At 28.8% G+C, this 15,103-nt stretch overlaps 1 protein-coding gene across 3 annotated transcripts in view; it reads left to right on the top strand.

Annotated features, from left to right (window-relative positions):
• LOC140665378 (uncharacterized) overlaps positions 1-14,751 on the top strand; it is a 30,701-nt gene extending 15,950 nt beyond the window's left edge. Inside the window, exons 4-5 of one of the 3 annotated variants that reach the window (XM_072891437.1) lie at positions 2,159-2,327; positions 14,330-14,751. In XM_072891437.1, the coding sequence (XP_072747538.1) occupies positions 2,159-2,327; positions 14,330-14,408 (248 nt within the window). In that variant the 3' untranslated portion in view covers positions 14,409-14,751. Of the gene's footprint in view, positions 1-2,158; positions 4,439-14,298 lie in introns of those variants that run through there. The other 2 variants (XM_072891436.1, XM_072891438.1) reach the window with 2 other exon arrangements.
• The last annotated feature ends 352 nt before the right edge of the window (positions 14,752-15,103 follow it).

Here is a 15,103-nt window from a genome sequence, read left to right as displayed (position 1 = left end):
TGTGCGAGTGTTTTATGAGTGCTTTTGCATTAAACGAAGGATTAGGAAAAGATGAGCAGGCTTGAGATGGCATCGGGCTTTGTGACAATCAAATAATTAATTAAACATGAGGTAATTTATTACGTATATTATTCTCGGATTTAATTTTTTTTGTCGCGATTATCGAATAGCATATTTCCTGCAATTTCAATTAAGTGTGTGAAACTGGCGTCTTATTTTATAGAAATTAATTGTTGAGAGTTTTAACTATAGTTTTAATAGTTCTAGAATTCTTGATAGATTAAACAAATAATGCCGACCATTAAAAGAATAGCCGGGTAAAAATCAGGATAAACTGAAACGTCAGGTTCATTTTGCTGCATCTCATTTTGACTTTCGACGATTTTTTAGTATTCTTATCAAATTTTAAGCTTGAGAGTGCAATAGTTCTATAAAAAGTTCTATGTGTAATATTATTAGAATAAATTAGATCGTCTGAGACGCTGGACGTAAATGAGATTTCGTGTTATACCGGCGTCTCGATCTAATTTGTTTAGTAATATATTAGTTTTTACGCATACCTAAAAACTCTGTTCAAAAAGTATAAATGATTGCAAAACGACATAAAAAAATAACACGTAATCTCTATAACACAAATTTAAAGTCGATAGAACAGTCTGAATATGACCAGCGTCTTATTTCAGTACTTGTGTGTTTGATGTCTCAGCTAATTTAATTTGTTTAATAAATATATTCTAATAATTTTTACGCATAGAACTCTCTCTGAAATTTAAAAAAAATGCTTAAAAAAATCGTCGATAGTCAAAGTGAGACGCATGTGAACTTGGCATCTCAGTTTGTCTAGAGCAAATTTTTTATAATTTAATGGCTAAAACTATTTGTTTAATTTGTAAAAATATTGTGAATTTTCTTAGTGTTTTAAGATTATTTTGTTCAAATTGATTAATGTGAAATCTAAACTTGAAAGGATTTTTGAAAACAAAAATGCAAATGCTTAATTACTATATAGTATGAGAGAAGTTATATAATTTTGCTGCTACAAAATAATAATTAAATTTAACTATTAATTAGTATTAATTGGCCTCTATAAAATAACCAGATATTCTGTCTACTATATCAAATTAAGTATTATACTTACAATTATATAAAATATTTTTATTATTCTATAAATTGGATACGCAAGTTCTAATTACGCATTATATAATACATTAATTGCAATTTCTAGAACTGTTAGTATATATATATATATATATATATTGATGATTGAGCTTCGTTTTAGTGCGCGGTAAGTTATATGACGTCATATCCTGCAACCGGAAACGTTTTAGCAAGAAGCTTTCGCTTGTAGTCAGTTTATCAAGGATTAATAAAAGAAAAAGCGAATCCAAAGTGCATCAAAAATAGACACGAGAAAAACGATATTACACGTTAATATCTTGTTATGTTATATTAATATCTATATGTTTTGAATAATCTCTCAATATATATAAAATTATATATATTATTTTTATTTGCTTAAAGTTACATAAATTTATCATCATGACATATTTTTATTCTGTATTTAAAAGGTTTTTAATTTGAAATTTAGGAAATCATAATTTACAATTAACTGAAGCGGAAAGAATATATTTATTTTTAACATAAAAACAAAAAGAAAACAAGTTAATGAGAGGTATACGTAGAAAACAAGGCACAAATAATTATTTTAAAAAAATTTCTTTAATTATCTAAATAAACGTTTTTAATTCCTTTTCAAATAATCTTCAGTAACTGTTAATAAAATAATATATATTATATAAAAAAAACATATATTTGGATGATTAAAACGGAATTTTTTGAAAATAATTATTTGTATTCTATTTTCTCCGCTTGACTGTCTTTAATCTGTTTCCTTCTTACTTTTATATGATTAATTAGAGTCTCACATTTTATTTTATTTATATTTTTTAATCATTATCGAATACCTACAATAATTATTATTTATAAATTATTATTTATTCTAAATTTTGTAAGAAATTGTATAACAAAATTAATATGTGTAGTTTGCATCAATGTACATTATTGTTTGCATATGTGTATATATGTATGCGCGCATATGAGAGTGTATTTATGTGTCTGCTGTCTTGTCAATAAAATTGCAAAATTGATAAATTTTCAGGTGTCGACCCAAGATTATTGCTGGGAACCGGTGGTGATCGCAACACTTGGGAAGGTCGCTATCACGTGAAGGAACATCGACGTGCTGGAAAAGCTACTTTCCAAGGTCAAGTTTACAACTTCCTAGAACGTCCCACCGGCTGGAAGTGCTTCCTGTACCACTTCTCTGTGTAAGTAATGATAATATTCAATATATGCATGCAATTTTTGGCACGACCTTCTAATAGAATACGTAATGAAACACATTATTCACGTTCTTGATATGTAATATTCAAGAGGCGAAATATTGATAATGAATCTATATCAAGAGTGACAGTCGGTATTCTTTCTTCTTAACAATAAATGTTATATTATTTGTTTATCGGATGCCTATAGTTATACAACAGGAGATATCCGTTATAAAAAATTAAATAAAAATGTTCACGGCATCGTTCATCGCATAATTATTCATTCATTTTCTCAGTCACTCGCAACGCTCAATACATCAAAAGAGAATTAATGCACTTGACGGTCCTCTATAATATCAATCTTTATTGTCACTTAATAAACATTATTAGAATACAACGCTTCGAAAAAGATTGATGGGATTTCCAAAATCTCTCTCCACCTCAGCTCTTATGCACAAATAGAGATTAATATATAATTGATAAAAGAGAAAAAGGGTACTTTGCTATAATAATAAAGTCTTCCCTTCGAACAACAATTTAAACTTAATGAATAAAAGATTACGAGAGATTATTTTTAAACACGAGTGCAATCGAAAAACTCGATGAAGAATGCTTTTGATAAAATATGCAATTATTTACATATTTTTGTGTTATTACATAACTTAAGTTTATAGAAGAAGAAGTGAAAAAAATTACTAGGTCATAACTCAAAGTTTTCAATGGTAAAAAATCTATACGTTTTCCGAGTAATATTTTCTTGGATCGTGATTTATGGTTATTGAGCGTTAGGAAATGTAGGAAACGCAATTGTTTATTAGAAATTTATATGACGAACGAAATATCTGTATGCGAAGCACTTTATGCTTTCCCCAGAGTATTTTCTTAACGTACATCGATAAATAATAAAGGTTTATCACGTTACAAATAGACACAATACGATCGTTTGTCAGAGTTTATCGTAAAAAATTGGAAAAGAGTAATGATGTAGAAAATAGGATATAGAAAAAAAATGATACAGCATTTAAAATAGGATATAAATAATGCATATATATATATATATATATATATATATATATGCATATAATAAGTATGGAATGAGAATTTTTTTTGAATTCTTGAATTCAAAGCATTTGTATTATATATTTTTTTTATTACGGTATTATTTTTTAATATTAGATTTATACATAATTATGTGACATGCACTGTTTATAACATATTTCTCAAGATACATTTATAATTAGAAGAAATACATAGTTTTGAACAATTTGGATCGCGTTAAATTTTATTGTTCATAGAGAAGTAATTAAATTTGTCATTAATCAATGATTTTTCAAAATTTCGCCATTTTTCGCGCTCGAGATATTTTCTACAGATTTTTGAATAATTTTATAATATACAAACGAGTTTTATAATATATGAACGAGTACAATTTTTTAAAAATATTTTTATTAAGCGATATACTTTTGTAAAATACATATACACACACACACACATATATATATATAAGGAGATGAAGAAAAGTAATAATTTTTTTTTATGATTTTTGGGACATATCTATTAATATCTCTATAGCACTTATTGTTTCAAATTTTATATCTATTAATCTTTGCGCATACAAGGTATTCTTATAGTTCACGTAGCTTAACTTTGATACGCATAGATGGCGGACCCCATATTGATATTAACTACTCGACATCTGATCAATATTCACTACCATTTATCTAGGGCTAAACTTATACCTACATCGCTTTAAAGTTTTGCAGCTTTGACTGTAAATTTTTGTAGATTTGATTATAAATTTTTGTAAGTTTTATTATAAATTTTTAACATTCTACATTAGGTAATACAAGACTTTCTATGCATCGATGTAAATATTAGAAATCGCATATAGAAAATGTCCAAAAAAACTAAAAAATGTTTTTTGAATTATAAATGCTTCAGCCAATTTAAAATCGACTTTTTTTCTCAGCAAACTTAGGCCGCGTAACTTTTCAATTTTCAACTTTATAGACCTTTGTAATTCTAATTAAAATTCTGATTAACTTTATCTAAAATGATCGAAATATTGTTTTGTAACACTTTTATGTTCTTGAAGTTTATTCGGAAAAAATTCTTTCCTGTTAATGAATAATTATTATATTAAATTATATTATATTTATTATATTAAATTATTAAATTATTATATTATTATATTAAATTATTATATTATTATATATTAAATTATATTATTTTTTTTATTTTTATATTTTATTATATTATATTAATATATTAAATATTAGTGTCTTTATATTTTTTTAACAAATATTGATTCTAAATTAGCTAAAAGGAATATGTAATAATTAAGATTAATTTAATCTATTGGTTTCGGGATCTATATTCTACATGATAGAATTTGCAAATATACAACATTAATAAAAAGTGAATATTTATATTATATATGTTATCTGAATTGATGATCTACGTGTGATATAAATGTCAGAAAAATGCAGAAAAATGTGCGAAAACATTGAACAGGACATTGATAGTTTAATAATTTACGCAACTCACACAGTCTCATGATGTTTAATTTCATCGTTTCGAGTATTCCACTAATGATAAAATGAAGGTAAAAGATCTGTGTTATCGCAGAGATACTTGACGTTTTTCTTTTTTATTAGATCTATAGTGTTATATAGACAAGAAAAAGGTAGAGAGAAGGGAACCAGAGGTGGACACTGATATCGGGGATTCTTTAGAGGGTCGCGTTACATATCGTCGGTGAAAGAAAATATACGAGGGTTGCTATGCCAGGTGATATTCCACAGTCAACCCTCAGTACTAAATAACATCTGTAGGGTGTGCATGGGACAGAAATAAATTTGGTATTACGCAGTGGTATCCAGATATTTCACCAGGTCAGCAGGTTAGCATGTGGTTTCTATTTGAACTTGCCGCTTTATACACTAGAGATTATTTATTCTTTAGGATATTGCGCACAGAAGAGATTAGTGTATTTGTTTTCCGAGTATATATTCATAGAGTAGGATTATTAATGATGCTAACACTGTATAATGTATTATATTTATATTTGTGTTGCAATAATTAATAGAAACATAATTTATTATAATTAAACAAATACTACAGTCAAAGGAATAATAAATCGATATATATTTCAATTTATTTATATATATATATATATATATATATATATATATATATATATATATATAAATTGAAATTAATTGAGATGTATAAAAAATGTTTACAATTACTCGTGTGATAATTTTTAGTAAAAAATATCATATATTTGTGAATTTCCTTTATCTTAATAAATTACAAAATCAATTTGAGAGCAATATGATTATTTGTTTCTTACGATATATTTTTTTTTTTTTTAAATCTCTTGAGTGTAAATTTTTTATTAAATTTGGTAAACTTGTTACAATAACATCGATATAAATGTTCCATCATATGGTTTCCAAGAGATCTTAAACATTTACATAACTCATCTTAGTTGGATTATTACAGATTATTTTTACAAATGTATTCGCGAAATCACTGATATACAATATTAAAATAAACATTAATATAAACTCTTGATAAAATTTTATTTGTATTAACAATAAATAAAATTTTTACGATATAGAGGTATGTTTAGCAAAATTGTTTTATCGATGGTATAATTGTATTTAAGAAATATATTTCGAAAATGTGTGTGTTATGAAAAATAGTTATAAGAAATAATATTATTACGAGATGTTTCAAGTATTTTTTCTTAAAATTGTTTTAAGAATTATTTAATATTAGATTTGTAGATTGTTATTACAATATTGATAAAACTTTAGTTTCTTATATAATATTACATATAATTTTTAAATTTTCTTAGGTAACACATATATCTTGTATTTTTAATAACTTTTACAAAGGTTTTTAACTCGTTATAAAATACTCTGCATATCAATTATTGACAAAGATAAATTATGTAAAAGTTATCATTGTTCGAACGTACTTTGAAAAATAAAGCTTTGCGTTTGCGAACTCCGTAGCAACTGAATTATTGATGTAACGTAGCCTATGTTACACCTGCAGCACGTGCTGCAAATTGAGTGCACGAAAGGGGGATAACTTTGCAAGAAAAGTGGAATTATCCCTTGCATATGCGTACACAATAACTATAATGAACTCGTCTCGATGTTATTGCTATAATTCCATGAATAGAATTAAAATAGATTAGACGGGAGATTTCTGACACGATTCTTTTATTGGCGTCCATGTAATTTTCTCTCGAATAATAAAAGAAACGGCAAATTTTCATGGTCTGTAATATCAAGTTAAAGATTTAAATTCGATAATAATTTGTGATACAACAGCATTTTCATGTCTTTTATGATAACAAGTTTGACAAGAGAAATAATTAAAATGATAATTTGGCCAGAAAAATATTTAGAAATAATAAATGCTTAAATTAAGATAAAAAATACAATAAGAATAAAGTAAAGTTTACTACAGGAGGCTATGAAACTAAAATCTCGTCTCTGCAGAATTATTTGACGAGAGAAAAATTTTAATTATTAAGGAAATTGTTTTGAGTTCATAAAATCATTTTATGGACATAAATTCTAGAAGTAGCCTTATGTAAATGATGTATATAAAATAAATAATACTTTTATTTTTCTGGAAATTGGACAAATTTTAATTTACACTATGCAACACAGTCATCTCAAAGAATACAAAACTAATACAAAATTAATACAAAATTTTCTCTATCGTATTTTTGTTATTAAACATATAGCGTTAAAATGAAGACTATACATAATTTCTCATTCATCCTATCACGGCACGTGTTTTCCGTGACTTGTAGAATATACTGTTGACCGAAATGTGTCTCACGCGAGCACGAAACGTATGTGGCAATTTCAATAATTTAGCCTAACTGTTCTAATCACAAATTTATTCCTTTACCTTTTCTCCTTTATATCTTTATATCTTGGAAACAAGACCAGAGGATCTTCTTCTGTTATATGGCAATTTTAATAATTCAACCTAACTGTCCTAATCATGAATTTACTTCTTTCTCTTTCCTCCTTTATATCTTTATCCTTTATATCTTGGAAACAAGAACAAAAGAACTCCTCCGAGATATTTTTTTCATATGACTTACTTGCGATGAATTACTGGGATCCGAAAAGGTGGATAAATTGATCGTTATTCAATACCTGACAAGAAAAACTTTAACAGACATCGAATACGCAATTAGTAAATAACATAGATTTATTATGATCGCGGGAATCGTTCTCACTTTGACGCTTAAGATGAGAAAGAAACAAGATCACTGATGAGCTAACTACCCCGAGGGACACGCGATGTGGTAGGCGAGCCTAAATATCGATTTTCTCGCTTTTATAATGCCTCACACAGATATGCATGGAACCTCTCTCTGTACGGGGATGAGTCGTATTATTCGGACGAATCTCCTCTTTGTGCATTCGCACCCTATACGTCACGGTGCTTATCTGAACCCCGCCAACGTCTCTTTTTTTTTTTGCGTGCAATGCAACTGAAAAAATAAAAGTGTATGAAAAGAACAAGTTCCTATTAGACAGGGTGCAAATGTCATGACAGTTTTTTCTCGATACAATTCGAGGAAGAAAAGAAATGCCACTTGACGATCGATGGTCGTTTGGGGAAATCTAAGAGAGACGGCAATTTATTGCGTTGCGATGTATTTCGTCTCTCGTTGCAAGTGTTTCGAGTCTCTCTCCGTAATGTTCATAACACACAGTGGACTAGATAATGAAGATAAAATGTAAGCTTAAGTAAATATGGAAATATCCAACAACTTGTTGGAACAGAGCATGAATGGTGTTAATAGATGGAGCTTTCCTGCTTTGCGATCGTTCATTGTAACGAATAATTTTAGCTACAATCTTCCGTGCACAAAACCAACGAATTCCGCATTGCAGTGGACGTGGAATACTATTATATCGATGCACAAATGTCATTAATTGCCACGACCTTTAACATGCAATCATTGTTCCGCTTCTCGATAAAAGCGCGAATATGTCCCACGACTGGCTTCACTTCCGGACATTGCTTGTTATTGTTAGACCGATGAAATGTTCAACCAAACTTTATATAGGATCTAAAATTGTTATTTAACAGGAGGTCAGACTTGTGGCATTAAATAAGGAATTCTTTGTGATTTCATAGGAAAAACCGACTGTTTCTTTCCCTGACTTTTTCTCTTTTTTTCGTAAATAATTTCTTATCTTGCGAAATGTATCTTTATTTCGCTCTTATTTAAAAAAAATTGTTTTTATTTTAATATAAAGTTAGAATTTCGAAAAAAAGTAATTTTTATTAATTAAAGTACTTGTGTACGCTATTAACTTTATTACATTTCTTCTATCTAGAAAAAATTTAATTGAATTTTTTAAGAAAAATGTAATATTACTTTAAAAAATGTATTTACTACATTTAAAACAGAATTTAATGGACAGAGAATATTTTGCATCACTATCTAGTAAAGAATAAAAAAAATTCAAAAATTTTAATAAAACCTCGTTGTTACGGATGTTTAACGCAACGCTGTTTGTTGGCGCGATGCGCTCAGCCGCTACTTAAGTGTCATTGTCTATCGTCCTGTATACACGACATGTTTGTCGCTGTAAATGCAATAAAGAGACGAAGGGGCTGTATCGATTAACGTGTTGAACTGCCATGACTGTGCCGATTGGAGAGACGCGACTCGATTCGATAGACCAGCAAAATTCCAATATCGTACGTAAAGAATTCGTTTCCCACGCGGCACTTCAGTGGTCCATAAAAAGAAATGTACTTTCCGCCAAAACCTACCTACCTACTTCCAAATGTTACTTGTGGCTTTTGAAATTTCTCAATCTTTTATTGCATACTTCGTTCTATCGGATGTACTATAAGCTTTTAGGGTGCTTCAAGTTATAGGGTAAACAAATTTTTGAAATTTCCACATTTTCATACTTTCGTTTATACTTTCATCGAATATTTAAGGCAGCAATTTTTTTGATGCCAAATTTTTTACATACGTTGAAAAATAAATTATAAATTCAATATTGTAAAAAAGTGATGTAAAATGCAGTAAAGCTCTAGGAGATTATTTCGAATATCGATGGAACTTATTGTATGTATTTCAAAGCTTATTGATCGTCAGAAAAATAAGTTAAACAATGTGGAAAGTTCAAACCAAATGTATATGTAGCGTGGTATTGACAAGATTAAATGGCATTGAAGGAAGACAAATTTATCTGGCAGATCGCTCGATGAAGAAATACAAAATTAATTTTATCAGTTTTGCGCGGTTTATCTCTCGGCGATGAAAAATGTCAGCTTATCTCGCGATCGAGTGCATCCATTACTCGCAGAAAGAGGCACGTGTCGATGTATCTGCGAGAGAGATAAAACAAGAGGGAGAGAGAGAGAGAAAGAGAAAGAGGGAGGAGGAAGCGTGCAAGGGGAAAATTGTCGTGACACCGTCGGCACGCCAAGGCTTGGTGACCCGCAAACAGCGAGACGCACTTCATTCTACAAAAGCTGTCCATCAAGCATCAATAATGTAGAAGGGTCGTAGTGTGGCCTAGTGTGGCCTTGCCTGGATATCGATCCGCTGGCAAATATCGATTACTTTTATACGTGCGGCCGCGACCCACAAGATGCTCTGACCGTGCTATACGTAATTTTTTATCATACGCACGTATCGTAAGAACTATATATCGATGGTATGAAAGAACTCATCAAACTACTACAATCCATTCTATAGCGAGCCTCATTATGATCATAGGAATCTCCTCGAAGATAGATTTTTTAATTCGATTTTATAAATTTATTTAGCATTTATAAGTTATTCGCTTGCATAACTTGAAAAGTCTTGATACTTTTCATTAAGTTTAATTTTTAATTTTGTTCTATCACATATATTACACACACACACACACACACACATACACATACAAGTATGCATTGCGTACTATATTGCACTCAAATAATGCTGTCATATTGAATTAAATCTGTAAATGTTTCAAATATTCTAAATGAGATAAGTCTGTTCAATAAATTTCAGTATGTATTTTTAATTACCCGATTGTTTTAAGACTATTTCGTTCAATCAATAGATTTATTGATAAGATTATTGAGTAAAATAATTTTAAAATCATCTTAAAGAAAGAAAGATATACGTAATATTATACAATCAATAGTTGATAAATATAATATATGTTTTCCTAGAGACTGAGCAAATTTTACATTGCATTTCGAATAGAAATTGTAAAGTTTTTGTGAGACACAATATAAAAGTTTTTCAAATTCAGGTCATATTTTTCCCTCCAGTCATAGTGCAGGTGAAAAAATGTTCTCGAATGCACCGAAATATGCAAACAACTTGCTAATGGCCTCTTCTCTGTATATCAATGTATTTGTCACATCACTATTGTTTTTATTCGGCAACAGTTGACACGTTTCTGTACAATTTATAAGAATGTGGAAGTGGGATGTAATTTTTGTGAACAAAAAATATGTCGATTATGTATCATAATTTAAATGTTTGTCTTTCTTTTTTATTATTATAAAAAAATCGTAAAATTTAAATTGTTTTTGAAAATCATTTTTGTCTGTTTTCTTTAAAATTTTAAATTACTGTGCACTTGAATATAAATATAGTTTTTTTATATTGTATGAAAAGCGTTTTGATATATCAGAATATAATATTGAGAGAGTACTTTTGTATTTATATGTGACATTTTTTTAAATTTATTAAATCATAGAGATTCGAATATGGAAGTGGAAGAATACTTTTCAGCGTGTACATAGATTGTACGGAAAATCGGAAAGCTGCTTACGTTGCTACGCCAGTTCAATTTATATCGCTACTGAAGTGTAAACATTGTTAATTTCGAACAGACTTCCAATCGATTTTGCGGATACCATATTTGCCACTCGCTTCGTTGTTTGATACAGAATATTTTATAATCATTGAACACGTCCTCAACAATCATAGATATGACAAGATAAATAGAGTTCCTTTTGTAAATATAACCTTTAAGATAAAAGTTTTTAAGAAAAAAACTTTAGTTACGTCAAAATTTAGGTCACATACATACATATAAGATTTTAATATATAAAAAGAGATAAGTGTAAACTATACATTAAAGCTTATATAAAAAATAAAACTTGAAAAAGGGCCAACATTAAAATGCATTTTAAAAACAATGTATACAACAAAATGCAGTATTTTAAAGGGCACAATTAAATATTTTTATTTTTATTGTGAATAGAAAATATTGTTATAAAAATATGTTGTTTGAAGAATAACTATGAAAAATGGAAAAATATTCAAATTATAACTTTATCCTCGCTAATATTCTGTTATTTCAAAAGTGAACAGAAATATTTCTCAGCATTTTATTTATCTCATTTAGAATATTTGAAACATTTATAAATTCAATTTAATATAACAGTATTATTTGAAGCAATAGTTTTGTAGAATAATGAGTGAATGTATACGCAATGTATACTTGTGTGTGTACTGTATGTGATAGAATAAAATTAAAAATTAAAGTTAATGAAAAGTATCAAGACAATATGTAGAGTTGTAGAAAATATTAAGAGCAATATATTTTTTTACAATTGCTACTTTAACTCCAGTGATAGATTCTCTGTGGACAAATGATTTTGTTTCGCCTCAATTTTTTTTCTGTTATTGTTGGCCATAATGGTATGTATAATGTCCAAATAATATGGACGGAATTTATGAATTATAAAACAAATTATAAACTGAAACAAAAAACTCTTTGCATAAATAAAGAAATAGTAAAATTATGTTTTTTAATTAATATATTATGTATGTTTTTAAATATACATAAATTTTTAATTTAATATGTGTATTTTATTTCAAGAAAATTTTAAAGACCTAATTACAAAAACATAATAAAATAATTAGGGTATTATTGCTACAAATTAATTCAATGATAATTTTCTTCGACATTTTTCGTCAAAGACTTCGTCAGTAAAGATACGATCATATCTTATAAAATATTATTTGTCTGTTACTGTTGCTTTACGTATACGCATAAAAAGATACACATCTGTTAGAAATAAAAAAATGCACTCCAATCTGTGACGGTAAGAAGAATCAGACAAGAAAAAGATCGCCGATTTCAAAGCTTAGGAATCAAGTTGTCGAGTAAGCTTGCCAGAAAAATGGTGAATCGAAATTGCCAAGAGCATCGAAGTATAAGGGCAGAACATCTCTCTACTTCTATTTTCTCTCTCGTTTATCAGTACTTTACCCTTATTCTTTCTCTTCTCTTATTCTTTTTATTCTCTCTCTCTCTCTCTCTCTCTCTCTCTCTCTCTCTCTCTCTCTCTCTCTCTCTCTCTCTCTCTCTCTCTCTCTCTCTCTCTCTCTCTCTCTCTCTCTATCTCTTATTACATTTTTTTACTGTTCATTTTTTTCCTCAATTTTTCTCTTTTTTCTTTATGTTTCTTTCTCTCTCTTTCTCTCTACTTTCATTCGGTCGCTCGCTCCATTCTATAGCGGGTGTCTATCGATCGTGTCGGCTCTATAAATAGACGCGCGGGACATCGGCGGTATTTAGCATTTCGCAATGAACTACTTGCACCGGCTGTATGTAGCCTGCATATATATATGACAAGTGGATGACACGATATCTCTCATGCTTTCCTGCAGGGAAAAGGTGACGGGCTGCGTGGGACATCGTGTAAACGCGATTGATGCCCTCTTACATGACATTTGTCGTCCTACGCCGAGAATTCCCGACAATGCATTTCTTTATGATTGACATGTTGACGAATGGCAAACGATGATAATATTAAGTTTCAATGCGAAGTTGTGGATTACGGTTTATCTTAGAATAGTAGAGACTTCAAACTATCGTTGGATAATTATTATTGACTATAACAATAATCACGATTATAACGATAATAATTGATAAAGGAGAATGTATAATATAATGCTGCTTACATTTTCAATTTTAATGAATAAGTGATTAATTAAATGTATGTTTTTATTACTTTAATTTTTGTATTATTTTTGCTTGCAAAGAGTGATTAAGAGATTGAATTACAAATAAAAATAATTTTGCCTAATTGTAGTGATATTAAAAATTTTATTAAAAGTAAAATTTTGATTTTCAATTCTATAAATTATTCTTCAGCACTTGTCACGTATCAGAGTTATATCACAAAAAGATTTTTCGCAAACTTTTAAATTGTCAATAAAAACTCTGTTCACAATTTACATGGCTCCTAGTTTACAAAATAACCGATTAATTTTAAACTGACAAAAACTTTTCGTTTTTGATGAATTATGGATTACGTTTCTGACAATGAGAACACTTTAATATTCATAGAAATGCAAAGAGCGATTTTCCTATATAATTCAACCGTCAAATCATCGACTAACATCTTCGCATTTTATTCGCACCTTTCTGTCATTTTCGTAATTTTCTTCGTAATGGCCGATTTCTCTCAGTTTTAAGGGGCTTACCTGCTATGCATCTCTGCTTTCATCTTATTTGCCGCGTTACAGATTTCTCTGGATTACCGATTTATTACCGCCTTGTTACGTCGGGAAATTAATTAAGCTGTCGTCTTAAGCAAACGATACATTACGATCGTTCTAAAGAAGAGAGCTGCGGATAAAATCCCTCAGTGTAATGTTTATACTAAGCAATTTAATTGAAAATTATAAAATTTTTTTAAAATGCGTGCAGCTTTACAAGAGAGTGGCAATCGGGTAAAAAAAAAAAAAAAAAATAAGAGCTACTTTATTGTTAGAACTATTTGTTAGAAGCGTCAATATTGCGCTCATTTTCATTCAGCTGCTGTCATATTTTAGATCTTTCGCTCTTCCTCACTCTGACATTTTTTGTTTGTATATTAACATATATTTTTATATATATAAAAAGATATAAGTCAACGAATTTGCGAGAGATTGTTGCAGACCTGAGAGTCATATAGGTGAAAGTTTGCAGACGGAAATGGAAACAAGACGTGGAAACTTCATTCAGAGATGCAAAGCGTAGGCGACAGGATCGAACTCGCCGCGATTAAGGCCGGAACCTTTTTTTTCAAGAGCATGGAACTGGAAACTTCACGTTGATATGATTCGCCCGCGTTCTCCAAAAGATATATTTGATAATGTCAAGCTCAGTTGGTTCTTCGAAATTTGTGGTATTAATTAACGACGACGCAAGTTTCATAGTCTCGTAAGAAAGTTACTTCAAACTTGAGAAAGTTGAAATTTATTTTCCACAACTTGCTTCTTCAAACGATAATACTAAAATTAGAAGAAGAGAATAATATTATATATTTACATATATGTTAAAAACAGAATTTTTTTAGATTACGAAATCATTTTGTATTCATAATGCGCAATGTGATATTTGTTTTATCTTTAGAAGGATAAAAATATTCTAATTTTTTTTATTTGAATATGGAAATAAGATTAATTCCAGTTAATTAAATTATTCTAAAAGTTCAGATTTAAAAGATTTTTCAGAAACATAAATATATACTGCTGCAAATTAAAATTTTATCTTAATCTTTACATATTCGTGATTTTGAAATAAATTCATGAAAGACAGTTATATCTAATTATTATATGTAAGCATTTGCATGTAAAAACGATATTAAATGAATCTGATATAAAAAAATTATTAAATAAATAAATTAATTTTGTTTGGAATTTTTATACTGATACAATTAAGTATATGTTTTTAAATTTGAAATACGTGTTTAATTTTATG

Source organism: Anoplolepis gracilipes, chromosome 4 (assembly GCF_047496725.1).
Source record: "Anoplolepis gracilipes chromosome 4, ASM4749672v1, whole genome shotgun sequence".
Taxonomy (NCBI): domain Eukaryota; kingdom Metazoa; phylum Arthropoda; class Insecta; order Hymenoptera; family Formicidae; genus Anoplolepis; species Anoplolepis gracilipes.
The sequence above is the reverse complement of the archived record's forward strand: the minus strand, read 5'-3'. Positions and strand labels throughout refer to the sequence as shown.